General features: G+C 37.2%; 3 protein-coding genes and 1 long non-coding RNA gene across 6 annotated transcripts in view; 2 read left to right on the top strand and 2 right to left on the bottom strand.

Moving 5' to 3' along the window:
- The window catches only part of LOC120744663 (ankyrin repeat domain-containing protein 12-like), a 51,753-nt gene that overhangs the window by 21,833 nt on the left and 9,780 nt on the right, over positions 1-20,140 (bottom strand). The gene's annotated exons all lie outside the window — the stretch shown is intronic.
- On the top strand, positions 409-9,780 carry LOC120744667. Its single transcript, XR_005698431.1, has 3 exons — positions 409-934; positions 8,882-8,939; positions 9,473-9,780. It is a non-coding gene; the product is annotated as an uncharacterized LOC120744667 (long non-coding RNA).
- On the bottom strand, positions 4,615-10,616 carry LOC120744665. Of its 3 annotated transcripts, XM_040049176.1 has the most exons (7): positions 10,339-10,616; positions 10,113-10,247; positions 9,942-9,979; positions 9,011-9,051; positions 8,828-8,916; positions 6,669-7,748; positions 4,615-6,400 (listed from the first exon to the last, which is right to left on the bottom strand). In XM_040049176.1, exons 1-7 carry the CDS (start codon positions 10,483-10,485, stop codon positions 6,392-6,394), a joined length of 1,539 nt encoding a protein of 512 aa, XP_039905110.1. In that variant the 5' UTR covers positions 10,486-10,616; the 3' UTR covers positions 4,615-6,391. The 3 variants fall into 3 exon arrangements, with proteins under 3 accessions (XP_039905110.1, XP_039905109.1, XP_039905111.1); XM_040049175.1 differs by having other exon boundaries at positions 4,615-7,748; XM_040049177.1 differs by lacking the exon at positions 10,339-10,616 and having other exon boundaries at positions 4,615-7,748; positions 9,942-10,029; positions 10,113-10,313.
- LOC120744666 (probable E3 ubiquitin-protein ligase ARI5) lies at positions 16,022-18,891 on the top strand. The gene is made up of 4 exons (XM_040049178.1): positions 16,022-16,205; positions 16,464-16,564; positions 17,423-17,596; positions 18,358-18,891. Exons 1-4 carry the CDS (start codon positions 16,127-16,129, stop codon positions 18,811-18,813), a joined length of 810 nt encoding a protein of 269 aa, XP_039905112.1. The 5' UTR covers positions 16,022-16,126; the 3' UTR covers positions 18,814-18,891.

The raw sequence follows: 20,140 nt of genomic DNA on the forward strand, positions 1-20,140 counted from the left end.
GAGAAGCAGTTTACCATTGTCTACATTATAGTGCCTGTGCTGTGCATCACTCACCATTTACACAGTCAATTGTTCAGTGTGTAAATGCATTCCCATACCAGTTCATGATGAGTGGGCGTGTTTCTTTACCAGCTGTTCCCTTCTCCTACGCATTTTATTAAGTCAGTGCTGCAAAAAACTCTCTATAAACGCCACTGTACAATAACGTATTTGCTTATTTTTATCACTATTATTTATTAGCATTAAATAATTCTTTAAAACATTAAAAAAGCTTTAATTAACTGCTGCCCTCATCATCAGCGCAAAAGAGTAAATAAAGTGAAATAAAGATACAAGAACACAGACCTGTCACAGAGCGCTGTTTCACGTGACTTCTGGTAACTGCAGGAGGAAGTCAAAGTTGTCAACACTCGGTGTTCCCTTCACTTACTGCAGACACAGATTGTTTATCCACCCAGAGGACGGAAAGTTTCTGAGCTAAAATGACCGAAGAGAAACAATACGACCCCAGAGACACGACCCAGAAATTCGTCAACAGGCCCGATGATCTGGATCCGCTACATATATAAGAAAACTGTTTAGTAGCCTAATCATCACTGAAGCCCCTTAATTCTGCTCTTTTTAATAACTGTGCATAATTTGATTTGGAATTATTATAACAAATGCACTGGTTATCCCAATTAAACCAAATGAAGTAGTATTTCATACACAAATTTTACTTTTGTGCTAAATTTCCGGGGACGAAGTCTTTGCGCAAAGTACGTTCTCTTTAATACCGGGCAGGCTTTTCCACACTGTTGAGTTCACTGTCTGCGCTTATTGTTGTTTCTCTCAGCTCCAGTGGAAGGAGACCAGGATCAGCAGAGATGTCCTGCGGCCATGCCGTCACTCCGGACAGTCGCTTAATGGGTGGTGTCGCAGCCTGTTGGATCAGGTACTTTCCAGGCTCTGAATAAAGTCATTGTTTTCATATAGTTTTACTTTAAGATTTCTACAAAACAAAAAATTTAATAATTAATAATTAGTTTCAATTAATTCTTTAAATGTATATATATATATATATATATATATATATATATATATATATATATATATATATATATATATATATATTTTTTTTTTTTTTTTTTATTAGTTTTTTCTGTTTTCACAAATAGTACATAATTACATAACATAATAAAGTGTACAATTCAGAACCAAAAGTAAATAAAAACAAACAAACAAACAAAAACAAAACAAATAAACAAAACAAAAACAAACAGACTGATAACTAAGCACAGGTCACCAGTACACCAGCTCAGTTCCATCTAAAAATAAATAAAGAGAGAATACAATACAGTACAATACCTGTGGTCCCAGTAGTACGTTGCAGTATACATGTACATGCCAACCCTTAATAGTTGGTGCTTTTTCATAAATCCATTGGAGTAGTATATTCTTCCTTGCCGCATAGGTGAGAACACAGTACAATCTCCTATTATTCTTGGATATTAATCGCCGGCTGGGGAGGCCCAGTATGAGAGACAGACGGTCCATCTCCAATTCACAACCGAAAATCTTCTCCGTTTCAGATAACACATTAGACCAATATTCTTGCAATTTCAAACATGACCAGAAGCTGTGAGTTAGGGTACCAATTTCTGTCTTACATTTCAGGCACATGGGTGAAAGGGTATGATTATATTGATGTCTGCAAAATATGGATATATGCATTCTGTGTATGATTTGTATTGCTTTGGTACGATTACAAACTGAGATTGATTTGGCATAACTCCAGACATCTTTCCACTCTTCATCATCAATTGCTATACCTAACTCCTTTTCCCATGTGCCTTTAAGCCTCTGTGACATCACTAAAAGTACAGAATATAAAGCCTTATAAAATATCTTCACAGGTACCTCTTTGTCTGTTAAAAATAATAATTTTTCAACAGGAGAGACTTCATGACTCTCACTAAGGTTAGTACTATGTAAAATATAATGCCTTATCTGTAAGTAACGGAAAAAGTCATGTTTGGGGAGAGAATATTTCTCAACCATTTGGTCAAATGGCACAACTACATTGTTGGAGAATAAGTCCCTCAGTCTCTGAATTCCTTTGTTCTTCCATTCCTTAAAACCTATATCGAACATCCCCGGTTGGAAGTCAAGATTATTCACAATAGGGGTAAACACATTGTATATTTAACAGATGATCGTAAGGCTTTTAAAACAAGGGTATATTTGTAGGCTCAAATATTAGCTGGCATACCTTTTTTTTTAAAAATTGAGGAGTGAATTATTAAGTAAAGAAAAAGCTCATACTGTATACCATGTAATCAACAAAAAAAAGAGGGAGATGTACACACACACACACACACACACACACACACACACACACACACACACACACACACACACACACACACACATAAGCTTGAATTCTCCTCTTCACAGTTGAAACTGAGACTTGCTTACTGCAACCACTGTGCTTGAAGCTGTTGTCCTGTGAGCTGCCTGTCATGCAAGCTGTTAACTCTCAGAAGCTTCCTCTGATTCAATTGTGACTTAGGGTCTACCAGATCTCTTCCTGTCAGAGTTTGCCCCAGTTTCTGAGTGCCTTTTGATGGTGAAGGAAACTGGACTCACTAACACCAGACTTTCTTTGCAATTTCTCTGTAGGAAAGACCTACATTTTTAAGTGTTATGATGGCCTGACTCTCTTCCATTGTTAATTGCCTTTTTCTCTACACTTTTGTATCAACACTCTACTTTCTGTAGTACAATATTCTTCACCTGATGCGTGTGGTACCACAGTGTGTTCTAACACTGCTTTTAAGCAGACAGAGGGTGTTATATGTAATCGAGAAAAGTTGGAACACCTAGAAATTAGTAGAAGCAGCTTTCAGGGTTTGATCAACCTCTATTGCTGCAGAACAACTTTAAATTGCTAACCTATTTTCTGTTCCCTCAAAAGGGATTTTTTTTGTATACTAATAACTCTGAATTACAAAATATACATTGGTTTTCAGTTTTGCATAGCCGTATCTCTCTCCCTCTCTTTTTTTACATCTGGCAGTTCACTACTTACCTTTGTGCCATTTCAAGCTATTCACTGGACTTGAACGACTTGAACTGCAATAAATGACTGGAAAAATTGGGGTGTTTTAAAATCCTTTGAGCAGTAGTGTGTAATATATCTTACTTGAAAGTATAACTAACCACATCTGGTTCTCTATTCATATTTACAATAATAATCGTCAGCTTATTTCATGATAACCTTACTTTTATGCAACCTTAGCTTTTATGACAACTCTGTACTATCAGCTAAGCTAACATTAGCTACTAACCTACTGTTAGCTTGTCTGTTAGTGGTATAAGTTGATAATATGTGGCATAAGTTAATAACTACAATAGACATGGTCCTAAATATAACTTAAGGAATAAAAAAAATATTTTTACTTACCTTGCAGTCCTACAGCAGTAGCTATAATGTGGGTTTGATTCCATATGTATTGTTTTAATCCATTGGGTTATCCAAGCATCGACCTACTAGGCAAGCCAAACGGGAGGCAAATGGTGGCTAAAGTTAGCAGTTGTCGTCCCACTTCCTTCTTTGTCTTTATCCACAGATAAAATGGAAAGTGCAGACTCCCAGGAGGTAGCAGTATGCTACCTACTGGCAGCCTGGTCTTTGCAGGATGTTTCTTTTTATTATTTCAAGGTTGTTTCCAGGTAAAAATCACACACTTTTGAAGTTTGCTTTAATAGGTTGTTCATGATAGTTATTAATAGTTAATAAATAGAAACAGACAGTCTTACATTTTGGAACTATGTTTCCTGCTTATTACACAAAAACTACCACAAGTAATCGGGTGGTAATAACTTAGAAATTACCACATTATTATGTTCTTGTTTCTTCCTGTAACCCTACTATTAGGATATCTGTATTTCCACATTATTACCTGGAGTTTTGGGGCCCTTATTATCCAGTTACATAGATTTCAGCTTAACATTACTCAGCTGTAACCACGGTTGCTACCGTGATATTACTTGGCTATTACGTGATTATTACTTTGATAATTGTATAGAATTAACTTGGAAATTATCACGCTCTTGTTTCCCTCTTGTAACCCTACTATTGCCCCTTTATTATTAACCTGTAATAGAAAATGCTTAATTTTGCATTATCGTAAAACAGAACTATATACCATTCAAAAATTGTGACTGGTTGACTTTTAGAATGTGAAGTATTTTTTTAGTATGTGTGCTCACATATTACACATTAAAGGATGATTTTTTTTTTTTTTTTCACATTTTAACAACCCAATACTCAGTTATTTTTTGATGCATCTCTTATTACAGATCCCGATTCAATGTGATGGTAGGAAATGCCAGTGAAAATTCCAGGGTTTTCATTCTGTGGATGTTCTTAGTCATCCAGGTCTTCTTTCCAAGCTTCTTAGATTTCCAGGTTTATTGCTTTAATTGTTTTTGTAGATATTCATATTTAAACATCACAGCGGATTTCAACGTGTGGAAAACAAGGCATGAATGTCGCTCAACAGACCAAAATGTATCAAAAAAATACATCTTGAAAAGTATTTGATATGTGAAGCTAAAATTTCACAGAACTCATTATAAATGTCCAATTTTTATTCTCTAAAATATTTATGGAAATCAGAGAACGCCAAGCAGAAAATGTTCTTAAAATTTGATGATATTACATAAAATATCAAACTTGGTATGCCACACAAATGGTACTTAAGTTACGTAAGTTAATTGATATGCTTCATTGACATCACTCACCCCTTTTGTGAGAATATAATGGTACATTTTTGAAGTACAGGAGAAATAAGCTGAAATATAGTCAAACTTTTATTTCTTAAACTACATACTACAGACAAAGTCAAAGTAAAATTTATTTATATAGCACATTTAAAAAAACAACTGTTGACCAAGGTGCTGTACATTTAAGATAATTAAAAGACATAAAAACATAGGAAGACATGATAAAAATGAAGAAAAAGTTGTATAAAATGAGACGAATAAGACAAATAAAAGTAGTATAAAACTCATTCTGATTTCAAAGCCAAGGAATAAAAGTGGGTTTTCAGACGGGTTTTGAAAGTGTCTAATGTTGGGGAGGTCCTGATGGAAAGGGGCAGTTTGTTCTGCAATTCAGGAGCAGTCACGGCAAAGAGCTGGTCTCCTCTGTACCTTAATCTAGACCTCGGGACAGTTAGAAGCATTTGATCCACAGACCTCAGTGATCTTGCAGGTGTGCACCAGTTTAAAAGACCAGAGAGGTATGAGGGTGCTAACCCGTGCAAAGCCTTAAAAACAAATATAATTTTAAAATAAATTTGAAAGCTAACTGGCATCCAGTGTAAGGATGCTAGTATGGGGCATATGTGGTCTGTGCTGCAGCATTTTGGACCAGCTCCAGTCGACTAACTAATGACAGACTGACACCAGTGTAAAGACCATTACAAAAGTCTAGGCGAGATGAAATGAAGGCATGGCTAGTTCTCTGAGAGTCTTTGAAACAAAGGAAGGGTCTCACTTTTGCAAGTAGCCAAAGATGAAAGAAACTGGTCTTGATTACAGCATTAATCTGCTTAGCAAAAAGTAGATCACTATCAGAAATCACTCCGAGGTTCCTCGCAAAGGTTTTTTTAAATTTATTTCTAGGGGGCCAAATTCATAGAGGTTACAGGGACCAAACACAATGACCGCTGTTTTCTGTTCATTTAGGTTAAACAAACAAACAAACAAACAAACAAACAAACAAACAAAACCTTCAGAGGACTCTCACATTTACCTGACACTGGAATGTAAATCTGTGAGTTGTCTGCGTAACAATGGAATGAGATGCCATGTTTTTTGTTTTGTTTTGTTTTTTTAATTGAACCCATAGAGAGCATTAAATTGAAAAAAAGGAGTGGGCAAAGAATGGACGCCTGGGGAACCCCACAAAAAAGTAAGGTTTTTGAGGATGTATCTCCCAATGTAACAGAAAAACTTCAACAACAAAGAAATACAAATGAAAGAAAAGCACAATTGCAATTAATGTCATTGACAGAGAGAATCTTTAGTGGTTAATAATTCCTTGGTAATTTTTAACTAATCAAGGCAATACAAAGGCTTATAGATAATCTATATGTTATTTTCTGGCAATATGCACAAACTGTTTTTCAAGAAGAAAACTTGTGATAGTAATATGATTTTTTACAAAACAACTAGTTATATTTTGGGACATAAAACATATGTATTCATCCATTCTCTTCAGGACCTTGCTGTGAGGCAAGATCAAGTGTAGTATATTAAAACATATGTTACATAGAAATTCTGAAAGCTAATCAAGCAAACTTGGGTTTATCATTACATGACAGTCTTTGTAGGCAACATTTCACACAGGCTACATTAGCTTGTAGATTTTGTAAACAGGTTGTCATCTATATTAACCTTCAATTATTTTAATAATTTAATAGACCTTTTACCCCAAAACCATATGTACATCCTTTTCTTTTTGCCTGTTGTACTGTTCATTGGTCTAGATTGCTTTTGTGCAAGTTGGGCAGTTTTAGAAATACTTACAGTAGAAGCATACTTTTCTCTTTATAAGAATGGAACAATTACAGGTTTAAGTATTTTTCTTTAAAGCACTTCTATTGAGTTTAAATTACGTACATTTCAAAGTAATTGCTGGAAAGAATATTGTCAAACTCTGTGCGGAATTCAGGATAAGAACTGTAAGTGCACGGTATATGAAGGGTAGCGTCACAAGTATGACCAACAGGCCTTCTTCTGAGCCCAGTTTCAGCATTAAAGGACACAAGAATTTTGTCAACACAAATGACAGAAGACCCAGTGCAGAAACGCAGGATTTTTTCAGCTTTAGTTTCATCAGCACTTTTGACATAATGCTGAAGATAATTAAAGGTGGTATGTTCTCTTTGAGACAGCACCATGTTTGTTGTTTCAAACAGTTGCAATACTCTTTTGCCTGTGGCCTTCTTTGTCTCATACAGAGACAAAACACTTTCCTTGTCTGACAGTTTCTGCTGTAGACATACCATAGGTGTGGAGAAGCAATCAACTATGTACTTTGGCTCTTGCAGAATGGCCTTATGAGCCATTCTTTCAATGGCAAGTTGCATGTTGTTCTTAGGAGGTAGAGAGTGGGAGCCCATCCTTGTGAAAAGGTCAAGAAGGTCCTCTTCATCACTTTCACCCATTGTGCCCTGGAGAGCATTTTCAACTGCTGATCTCTCAACAGGAGCGACATAGTTGAGAAACGATGTCATCAGAATGTCTGTACTGACTGAGTCAATTCCATGAATGCAGGCTAAAATGAAAGCCTTTGATAGCCTCACTGGAAAGACACCATGGTCTAGAAATCCTTTCACCCAAATTTGACCAACCGCTTGCCATTCAGCCTCACAAAAGTCAGGCCTCAGCCTTGGAACTCGCTCTGTTTCACCTTCACACTGTTCCACAAATTGCTCCCAAAATGCAGTGTAAACCTCCCTTGACACCGCAGCATCATCAATAGCTCTTTCATTGACAAAGTCCATCTTTAAAGTCACAGTCATTATGCTTTTGTCCTTAAATATAACCAAAAGATCTTCAACAACCTTTATCCTACAAATTGATACAATTCGAGGGCTTTCTGGACTTCCTGAGTTGCCAGTTGAACTTGATGGAAAAAGTTGCTTGCTGGACCGTAAAGGCAGACTTTTTGCAATGGAATTCAGTCCATTGTCCTGAACACAAGACAAAACATATAAATGGCATAAAAAAAAAACACAAATTAATTACACAGATAACAAGAGAAGTGAGAACACACAGGGGACACAGCTGACACAAATTAACATGACGCCACAGGGGAAGCACAACTAGATACATCGAACAAGGAAACAAGACCTTTACTGTCACGGTTTGCCGGGGCAAGCCGTGTGGAGTTGAAGAAAGGACCCAAAAGGCGGCAGCTCTGGTGCAGGTGGGTATTTATTTACAAGGGTGGGTACAAACAGCAATGGTGGGGAAACATGAAACCGGAAACCTAAACTGGGTAAACTAACAACACAAACCAGAAACGAAGATGCAGGGAGATCCGGGGAAATACACATGGAGAGATGCAGGGAGACCGAGGGTAAACAACACAGACGAACCAGCAACTACCATGACAGAAGACACAACTTAAATACACTCAGAGAACACAGGGAGATTACACACAGGTAGGGAACACAGCTGGGAGTGATTAACGTGACGAGACTAGGGAGGCAAACTGAAAACACTCACATAAGACGCAGACCTTCACAATAAAACAGGAAACACATACACACAATGACATAACCCACCAACGTAACACAGACTGGGGGACACAGAACATAGGAACATGAACCATGAAACAGAGGAGTATAAACAACCAAGGCAACCAAAACCACAGAATACTAATAAACTAAACATAAACACGGAGTCGCAGACTCCAGACCATGACATTTACAATAAAACAGGAAACAGAGAGACATGACTGCCCCGAAGCTGTTTCCATAAAGTTGGGCGCATTAAATTGTCCAAAATGTCTTGGAATGCTAAAGCATTAAAAGTTATTTTCACTATGACTAAGTGGACAATTGAATGTGGACTCTTTAGTAGTAAAGAAATTTCATGGCCTTTTTGCACAGGTAGCATCCTATCATGATACCAAGCTGAAACTGACTGAGGTCCTAAGAGTGAGAAATTATTTTACAAATTCCAAACTATCACACAGATGCACAAACTGCAACGTCTTTACAGTATGTAAAAGGATTTCAGAGTTGCCTACAGTGATAAATCTTACCTGTGGAATTTGGTCTGCTCCCTCATGTATGACCTGCAAATTTGACATGGCCAGGCTGCGCATCTCCTTGACCACTTCAGCAGCAGCATCTGGGAGACGAATTAGAAATTAGGTATGCAAACATTTCATGTACTCACTACGAAAACCAGTTAAGTATTTTTTTTAAAAACAGTTTGTCCTTACCTTTACTTTTTCTGTAAAAAAGAAGATATGCACTCTGGGATCTAATGGGGAAAAAAGCATTTAATTCATTTTCAAATAAATCTAAATGTATGGTTTGTGTGTTGTACATAACAGCATTTTTGTAAACCCAATTTTTGCACTTTGTTTTATGTGTCTTTGTCGGGGTTTTGCAAACCAGCTTATTTCTACATCTACTCCACTATTTGGATGCTAATTTTTCACCATTTACTCTCTACCAGTCATTTAAGAATCTCAATTACTTATAATTTTGCAGAATTTTTACAAATTTTAAATTAAATTTTGTAATTCAATATTATTATTGATAAAGCTACACAGAAAATGGACATTCTGCATAATGGGTATTTCAGTATATTTTAAATATAATTTGATACCACCTTTTACTTTTTACAAAACGCTTGTTTTGCCATTAATTCTCCATTCTCTTTCGCTTATCCTTATCAGACTTGCGGGGGTCTCGAGCCCCAATCCAATCTACCACAGACAAGAGGCAGGGTACATCCTGGGGAGGTCGCGAGTCTATCGCAGTGCTCTTGTTTTGCTACTTTACAAAATTATTTAATATAAAACAATTTTCACAAACAATTCAGGCACCAAAAGAAAGATAGCTGTACATGCCTTCAGTGCTTATTTCCTGCATTGTATTTAGTTCTGATCAAGTACTCTTTAAATGGAGCATGGATTAAAGAAATATTCTACATCAATAGCATGGTATAATATTGTTTAATATGTGACAGGGTGTATTTAAGTGAATACCTATGCCTTGATCTATAGTATGTGATGTACAATATATGTACATATATTGTATGTATGTATGTATGTATTCATACCAACTTTCAAGTAATATTTGAACTACAATGGAAAAATAAATGGAAAAATATATACAGTCAGGGAAACAAGCACAAAAACTTACCTCTCAGTGTTATCCAGCTGGAATGGCTGATAGACAAGCTGATGATGGAAAAAATAATCAAGCATAACATGATGGATCTGTCTTGCCACTGTAAGGCATACAAGTAATTGTGCAACACAGTGATTTAGGAGCATGTTTTAGTATCAACAGTGAAAAAGTTATCAGTCTTACCTCTGTGACCCTGGTATCTTGAAAATGATGCCATCTGTCTCCGTGTTCCTCCTGGATCTTGATTGTTGCACTGTAATATCCACCTCTCAGATCCCCACAATGATCCACAACTGCATACAGTTCATATTTCTGGCTCTGACCCCCAAAGAAAGAATGACAGCCATCAGAATGAGCAAAGACAATGAAAATGATATTGATTAAATATTAAAATATACTATACATGTACCTCTGGTATCCGCAGGGTTTCAGGAACCTCCACATAAGAGTTGATTTTGATGTTTGACATGTAATTATAGTTGAACTCAAACCTCTTCAGCAGCAGACACAAAACATCTGGATGATGCTTTATTACATCTGTCTGAATGAAAAACATTCAATTCAATTATATTTTATTCATAAAGCACCAAATCACAACAACAGTTGCCTCAGGGAACTTGTCTGTTCCCAATACATGTTAATATGTTTGAGTAATTGTATTTAATGAATCATAAAACAATCAAAAACTTTTCTTTAAACTCACCACAGTAGCATCAACTTTGTCATCACACTGCTCACAGTACAGCTGATTTTCTCCACAGAAATCCAAAGGTTTAAAGAACTCTTCAATGCCCTTCACCTGAAAAATGTTATTTAAATTCAGCTCTGACAAAGATGTGCCTACCAGTGAAGTGAGGTGAAGAATTTTTCCTTGAAGAAGAAGGTTTTTAACATGAGCCATTAACTTTATTAGGTCAGACTCAAAGGTTAAGATGGAATGTTTAAGAGAAAAGTGAAAAGAAAAAATCTAACCAGTACACATATACACATCTTCTCATGTTCATATGCATCAAAGCAGAAGTTGATTTACACAATTTTTAGTCAAACTAGATACCTGATATAAAATGGCCATTATTTTCTCTGTTACACTTAAGCTATACAATTAGTTGGAAAAAGGCAGATTTGAGGACGGACCCTTGCATGACCCTCTAAAATTTAATGAGAATTTGAAAATTTAATGAGGCAACAGCTGGGATATCTGGTTCAATTTAGTTATCATCTTGGGTGAGCTGTAACACTTGACACCCAAATATTACTGTCTAGATTTTAAAAATCAAACTATTTGGCACATTGATTTACATTTTATTTTATTTATTTGGGAATCATTCAGACTCCTGGTGAGACAAAGCGCGACACAGAATCCACTTAAGCAAAGCCAAATATTTTCCTGACACTGATGGATTTGAATTTTAATCCCTGAATTAAAACCTAAAGTGTGAGCTTCAGTCACATGGATTGTTTGACCCACTGTGGTGATGTACAAAGGAAAAACTAGATAAATTGTGTATTTTTAAATTAAATAAAGGCAGTCCTAAATCAATCATTTAGACACCCCAAAAGTTATTTTATAGGTTTTAGGTTTTATAATGAAATCTGTACTTAGGCCATGGTACTTACATGGTTCAACAACTATTTCATTTTTATAGCACTGTAGCTACAGGAATTATCATGTCAGTACTCCTCCACAAAGAAATCATTTGATTTATGCAATAATGATGTGTAAATGATGTATACTAAAATAGTAACAAAGTGATAAAGTGTAACACATTTTATGCAGTGAAAAAATGAGTGTTTCTTTTTTTATAGAAAGTGGATAAAATGAAAGTAAAACAGTTATTATTACTGAAAATCGGAAAATATTATACATCTGTAATTGACAAAAGCATGCAAGGTCAAAACAATTTCTCACAGCTGTCATGTCCTAGCAGACAGAACATGCTGAGAAGTTTGCAACTTGTCAGATCCTTACCACACTGTAGTCTTTACTGCAACAATCCACCAGTGAAAGAGGAAGATACCAAAATGGTGCATCTCTGTCAGTCTGTATATGACCTTTAGAGCAGGTGGTTTGTTTTACTAACTGACCGTGAAAGATCTGAAAATACAGATACACAAAAATCTGTTCATTTTCTTTCAATTATAATTAGAAAGTATTGTTCACAGCAAAAGTTGTTCAAGCATTTATACTCTAAGGCAAAGACTCCACAATTAAAAAAGATATTTTGATCCAGTGTATAAGATATAGATATCCTTTAGCATCGATGAAGACCTTACCTTTGATGCATTCAGTGCTGGTCATTCTTAAAATCCTCTCAAAGTACCTGCAGCATCATGCTGTTCATCACACTGTGACAAATGCATATTATTATTATTTTTAAAAGAAGTCATTTTGTAATTTTGCCCTACACTTTTCCATTGGTATAATATTTTAAATAATTATTTTAAATTATGTATTATTTTAAATTATTTAAAGTTATACAGTGCTCAGGAGTTTACAGTGTTAAAAAGGTTTGTTGTTCTGTACCTGTTGTCGATGCCCAGCTTGTTTGTTATTTTACAATGTGTATGCTGTATAGTTCTGTAAGTCATCAAATAATAGGCTTTCAATCATGATCAAGGGAATTCAGAGTGGGGATTGGATTTTTCCAGACCTGCCACAGGAAGTAAACATGAGTGATTAACAAATGCAGCCGTAAACTCATATATGATAAATACAGAATCACACTTAAAGCTGGACAACAAACTTTTTCACAGCCTCTCTGAAGTCTTTGGTCCTGAACAGCACCTGCAGCACACTGTTTTAAGTAACATGTGGATCCTTGGTTTATCAGCCCATGATACCCGTTAGCTGATGGGAAGAGAGAATTCATACAAAGAAGAAATATATTTAAAACATGAGCCTGGATCATAAAATACCCAAAGAGAAATAAACCAAAACAGTTATTTTATCAAGTTCTACATATAGGAGTTTAACTGGGTATTTTTTTCAATGTTAATATTACTCCTAAAAACATCTCCATTTGCCAATTCAGTCAAATTCAGTCATTTGATTTGGTTGGCTGATTGGGAAAAAGCAACATACCCAATTTATATAATGTACCAAAATGTTACAGTGCAGGGGAAAAAGAGAGCTAATATGTCCAAATACTACCTTTAAACCTCCAATTATATTACATTGAACCAAAGATCGGGGGCATCTAAGCTTGGAGCATTGCCAGGAGTATAGTGGCCTCAGTAACTGGTAAACTACAACAGTTTGGAACAAGCAAAACTCTCTTTAGAGTCCAGTGTCTGTCCACAGGGGCAGTCCTAGCCTGTTTTGTGCCATGGGTGAACATTCCCTCTGGCATGCTGGGGCAGCAGGTTGAGGGACACAGACACTAACAGACAAAATAAACGGATCCACAAGACCAGTAATGTTGTGGGGATGAAGCTGGACTCAGTTAGGGTGTCTGAGAGCCGGATGTTGTCCAGGATAAGGACAATGTTGGATAATACCTCCCACCCACTCCACAACATGCCGGCTAGTCACAGAAGCACGTTCAGTGAGAAACTGAGATTACCAAAAAGCCCCACTGAACGACTCAGGAAGTCATTCCTACCCATGGCCATCTCCCTGTACAATCTAATACACTGCTGCAATAGTTACATCCTTTTTTACACACACTCTTTTCTACTCTGTAATTTTCTTTTCAATTTTATTGATATTTATTTATAATCACCTCTGTTAATTCTTGATATTTATAAATGAGTGATCTGTATGTATTAGTGCTATTTCTTAAATGTGTGAAATCTGTAACATGAGTTTAGTCTGTTACTGGAGTTGTCTGTTACTTGTACTATTTTTACAATTTCTTCCTTGGACCAACTGGAACCCACATAATTTCCCTATAGGGATTACTAAAGTGTTCTGATTCTGATTGTTTCAGGATGACCTGCTCTATTATCCAGTGACACATCTGCCTTACATGGGTCTTTTGCTCGTTTCTCCTCCTCTTCTTTTCTCTTTTTTCTAAATCTGAGCACCTGGATGGCTTTGAACTTATCGTGTCCACCTTCATTGGATTTAATCTTGCCCTCCAGTATGAAACACCCATCTCCCAACCGAGGATCACACAACATAACCCAATAGACCTACACCTTAGTTCACAGAATCACTTTGTCTAGGGTGTATTTCTGGGATTTCGCACAACTCAGGATTTCAAATCAAGCATACATAATGGCAGTAGCGGTTTTTGATACGGGCGACACGGGTGGTTGCCCGGGGCGGCATCGTGGTGGGGCATCGGCAAAAAAAAAAAAAAAATTGCTCGTACTCATGCTGCCCCGACATCAGCCAGCGCATTTTGGCAATGGCATAGGCACCGATCGGCTTTCTATTGCGGCTAGCTTGACTGTGACTTCGTAAGTGAGGGCTCACTTGACCGCGGGGAGTAAGGGCCCCTCCGTTTACGAGGTGCGCCTGCTGCTTGTGGCAGGGAGGAGGGGCGGCGGGGGATTCTCTGGCTGGCTGGAGCTCGCAAAATAAAATAAAAGAAAAGCAAAACAACAAACACGAAGACACCAGACATTATGATACAGACTTATAATTTGCACCGATGTTTTTTCGAAATTCTATATGCGAAAAGTGAGCGCGAGAGCCCTCGGCGCGTCAAGTTTACTTTGACTTCAGCAGCGAGCAGGCGCACCGAGGGCTCTCGCGCTCACTTTTCGCGTATAGAATTTCGAAAAAACGAAAAAAGTCTGTATCATAATGTCTGGTGTTTGTTGGTTTGTTTTTATTTTTTTTTGCGAGTTGGTTATTAGCTGCTGCTCCAGCCAGACAGAGAATCCCCGCAGCCCACCCTCTCCTCCCAGTGCCGCAAGCAGCACGCGCAAACGAGGGCGCCCTTACTCCCAGGAAATAAGCGATAGAAAACCCATCGGTGCCTATGCCATCCCCAAAATGCGCTGGCTGATGTCGGGGCAGCATGGGTGCGAGCAACTGTTTTTTTTTTGTTTTTTTTTTGCTGATGTGAATCTGAACATAACCTCAGATCCCGAGAGAGATTTGTGATTCATCAATGTTCTATCTATTAAAAATTTATGATAAGGATGTTGATGAAAGCTAAATGAAAAAAGGATCGAAACATCGAAATTCCTGTACGCTGGATAAATATCCATCTCCAACAATACGCCTGAGGATGAAAACAAAAAACAAACAAACAAAAGAGCTTTAAATATTTTCTGAAATCTTACCCAGAGATGTATTGGTGCACTGTCCGTTCATTTTCTGTGCCATCCTGCAACCACTTTACTTCTGCACCGCTGAATAAACTGCTCCTTAAAAAGAAATAAGCCGCATATTTTACCGGTTACGCTAAGCAACCACTAAACAACAACACATAGAACCCTACCTTCCGTTTAATTCAAGTATTCCTTCCGAAACTACTTTGTTTATTCCCGACACAATCTGCGATCTACAGATCCAGTGAATTTAAAAGCCCCGGATTACTTTCTCTTTCTCTTCTGGTCTGCAATGTTGCTTACGTGTTGGAAATCTCGAAATTATCAAATTACTATTTTTTTTTCAGAAACTTATTAAAAATGTGAATGCAGAACACCTAATATCTCCTTATCACAAACACATGTGGATTAACCCAGGGCCTATTAACATGCACTCCTTCGACAAATTAGGTTTCGGAATATATTTTTCAGTTGGGATGTATTGGAAATTCACATAAGATCGTGAAGGCAGCATGAAGTAATTGAACGAAGCAGCGCGAAAAATATCCTACGAATTTCATTTGTGCACAATACACAGCTTATAATTTGACTGCATGCTTCAGTTCAGCCATTCGATTAATGTTACAGCAGCTCATGAGTGAACGAACATGGTGCAATAAAGTAGTTTAGAAGTACATTATTTCCCAAACACTTATATTTTATTACATTTATTTCAATTTATTTGAGTTGGGTTAGGAGTTGCCACCTCAGGATGTAGTCTTGCTAATGACCCACTAATTTTATTGAGGTGTGTTGCAGTAGGGACACATTTAAAGAGTAAATAAAGTGAAATACAGATGCAAGAAGACAGACCAGCGTTGTCATGTGACTTCTGGTAACTGCTGGGGGAAACTGAAAGTTAAAAACAAATTAATTTGACTGCAGAAACAGATTGTTTATCCACGGAGAGGACGGAGAGTTTCTGAGCTAAAATGACCGACGAGAAAAGATACGACCCCAGAGACACGACGCTGAGATTCGTCAACAGGCCCGATGATCTGGATCCGCTACGTAAGAAATACAACTAGTTATCATCACTGAAGCCCCTTAATTCTGCTCTTTCTAATAACTGTGCGTGATTTGATTTGGAATTATTATAATAAATGCACTGGTTATCCCAATTAAACCAAATGAAGTAGTATTTATACAAACATTTTACTTGTGTGCTAAATTTCCGGGGTCGGAGCCTTTGCGCAAAGTAGGTTCTCGGGCAAAGCTGCAGCACAATGTTTGAGTTTCACTGTCTGCGCATATTGTTGTTCCTCTCAGCTCCAGTGGAAGGAGACCAGGGTCTCAGAGCAGAGATGTCCTGCGGCCATGCCGTCACCCCGGAGTCGCTCACTGGGTGGTGTCGCAGCCTGTTGGATCAGGTACTTTCCAGGTTCCAAATAACGTCATTGTTTTCATATAGTTTTACTTTTAGTTTTCTTGTCTAAGCTTGCTTAGGAAAATTAATCTACTTCTGCAAGGTTTTGGTTATGTCTGTATCCAGACATCCAAATTTATATTTAAATGTTGCTGATGGATTTATAATATTAAATAGGCAAATACAATGGCAATTTGACAAGATAGATCATCGGATCTTTTAGAAAGTTGTCACTCAAATGTGAAGACACTACACTAACCCTACACCACAGACACCACACATACAGACTGGGAGGTCTCCTTTAAAGGATTTACATCCTTCTTCTCACTTTGAACCTCAGTAGTTCATGGTGAACATGTCTAAATGCACTGACCTGCTATTACTGCATTTAATGGCTTAGATATTTATGTTATTATTCAGTGGTACTATTGATTTTGTATGGTGAATACACACATGAACAAAAGGATTTTCTGTTACATAAAAAGGTATTTAAGAAAAAAACTCTCAGTTTATACCATGTAACCAACACAAAAAGTGAGAAAGGTGTTCATAAATGGGGAAATTAAATAACTCATTAAAACACACACACACACACACACACACACACACACACACACACCACACACACCACCACACACACACACACACACACACATATATATGCATTTATTTATTTTAATTGTACATTGTATTGTATTTTATGGACATTTTTAGCCATGGTGACCAAAATCATAATTGTTAAGTGTAAGTAGTCAACACATAAATGGAAACATTAAAAATCTTGATGCTGTGCCAGTGTTTAGAACTTGTTTCTATCAAAAACATCAATTAGATGTCTTTACATCTTTAACATCTTTTTCAGGGCCAGTACAAATTTAAGTGCCCAGCTCTAAAGGATGGTACGCTACAGAAGTGTGATGCAGCGTGGTCCTACCAAGAGGTGCGCAGGCTGGCAGTACTGACAACAGAAGAGATGGAGTACTTTGAAGAGAACATCGCCCTCCTAGCTGCCACAGAGTACTGTGAATTTAAAACTGTAAGTGTCCAAGTTAACCTCATTTAGTTAAGAGTTTAGTAGAGAATGATTGCTCCTACAAAACAAAAGGCTATTTTGGGGATAATTTTCTTTGTTCCCTGATTTATATCAACAGCAGGATCAACACACTGAGCTGTAAATTTAATAAATGATCTCAATCAAAACCACCTGCGCTGTCATGAAGAAAAAAAATAGACGGAAATTTTAACTCTCACTCCCGTTCTCCAGCCATAATTTGGCTGATAACTTGATAAATGACTTTTTTGTTAGAAAGAAAAACATTTTTAGTCTTTTGTTTATTTAAACATTTATTTTGATAAGTAAGTAAAAATAACCTGAAAAAAAATATTTGAGGCAATCAGGATAGGCCCATTGTTGAAGTGAGCAGGTCCTGGCCCCTTAGGCCCACTCACAGTACTCAAACTGTGCTTAAAAAAGGTAACATTTTCACATGGTAAGTGTTTCAGAAATTATTGAATTCTTTAAATGTATATTTACAAGTAATCCTTAAAAAAACAGGAAAATGTAACTATAAAAGTATTTTGGTTAAAGGTGGTATAAATGTAGTCATTAATCTTTGGTCAAAGCAGTGCCAGCAATTCCCCACTGCTCTTAGTCATCATGATAAAAACAAACTAACTTGGTAAGTTTACTGCACTGATGTGAGGATAATGTCAATCTGATCAGTTTCAGTCATGTGACTCTAAATAAAGAAAGTTTATATCCAAAAACAATGAATTCTTGAATGTTTGTCATAACAGTGTCCTGGTTGCAAAACCTATGTGGAGAGAGAGGACCTGACCAACCTTAATGTTCAGTGCACAATCTGCACAGCTGACAAGAACAAAGTGTCCCAGTTCTGCTGGCAGTGTTTGAAGCCATGGAAAGGTACCGCTCCACGCTCTGACCGCTGTGACAACGATGGATGCATCAATCACGACCTCGAACTTCTCAAGAACTGCAAGACTACCGCTCTCCCTCAAGTTCAGGGGGTCGATGCCTGTCCCTCCATCCGGGCCTGTCCCACCTGTGGTCAGAGGGTGGAGCACGACAAAACAGGCTGCAAGAACATCATCTGTCCTCGCTGTCAGAAAGAGTTCTGCTTTGTGTGTCTGAAACTCACTACTGAGTGCTTGGAAGACAAGTTCTTACTTCATCCCTGCAGTGATGGTGTCGCTCCCAGACAAACTTCAATACCTGTGTGGCGCAGAAACTAAGACACAGCATGCTCTCTGAGTCATATCCTTCTCTCATGTTATACTTTTTCTTTTATATTTCATTCAGAGAATTTCATTGAGAGAAGCCAAATGTTTTATAGCCTGACTTGTTCATATGCTTTAAATAGTGGTAAACTATGTTTCCTGTATGCATTTTATGTTGTACAACAGACTTTTTAAAAATAGTTTTCTTTGATAAAGATTCCTTGCAAATAAACAGAATACATATTTAGTGTCTGACAAATATCAGTTCATGTACATATTTATGTGTTAATCAGTTTCTGCAGCTTTAATATAAATGAAATTAAATGAAATTAACCCTAGGTGCAGTAGAGGGCCAACAATGAGACAACCACAAAAGTAGGAATGGTTTTATTGGTGGAGGATGCTGATATTTATTTATTTTTTTTTGTCATCATCTATTCTTTTTTACTAGTTTTCCTTTGGTTATGGTCAGTTTCACTGCTTTTAGCGTGAGGTGAAAACTCGACCCTACAGAGGTTGCACAAACAGTCCAACTCCACCGGATGCCACAAAACTATGCCACTGCCAGAAGGTTTTCTGTGTCTCCCAGCAGTCTTAAGAGCATGGAGCAGACTCCAGGAGACAAGCGGTTACTCTAAGGGAGCTGGAGAGGGTTGTAGAAGGCCTTCCACCCATCTGCAGGACCGGCATCTGTTCCTTTGTTAAAAGAGGAACAAGTTGACTACCTTGTCTCTGACCAAACAATTAGAAACAGACTTCTTGTGAGTGGCCTTAGGCCCTGATGTCCTTTAGTGGTCCTGTGCACACTACTCGGCATTGTGGAGTAGAAATGGCCTTTGCCAATGAATACCAGAATACTAACAGAGTGACAGTAACAATAAAAATAACGGTTTCCTTTCCAAATATTTTTGCCACTATGATTTCACCCCGCATGTGCCCATTCTCCTTGTTGTTCTATGTTTGCTAGCTGACTGACTCATGTTTGTGCTGAAAAACTATGGGAGTCAAATTAAAGTAATGAAACACCACTCTCCTCTCTGTTGTCCCATTTATTATATTTCAATTAGGAAGTAAAATTGTTTTAAGTAATGTGCATTGAATTCACGTTCATTTAACCATGTTAAGTTTATCCGAATAATTTTTCTTCAGCTCAGCCATCGTCACCAAAATTATTTTTGTTAATTTGTAATTTTAAGTTTAAATCTGATCTAAGCTAGGGGAATTTCTTATTGGGTCCAGAGGAGGTAAAGTCATATACATATCTGGACAACCTTTTAGCCACGATTGTAATCAAACACACTGCTAAAATGAGTATTTTTGTCTTTATTAATTCAGAGCCAAA

This window comes from Simochromis diagramma, unplaced genomic scaffold (genome assembly GCF_900408965.1).
Source record: "Simochromis diagramma unplaced genomic scaffold, fSimDia1.1 OVJJ01000681.1, whole genome shotgun sequence".
Taxonomy (NCBI): domain Eukaryota; kingdom Metazoa; phylum Chordata; class Actinopteri; order Cichliformes; family Cichlidae; genus Simochromis; species Simochromis diagramma.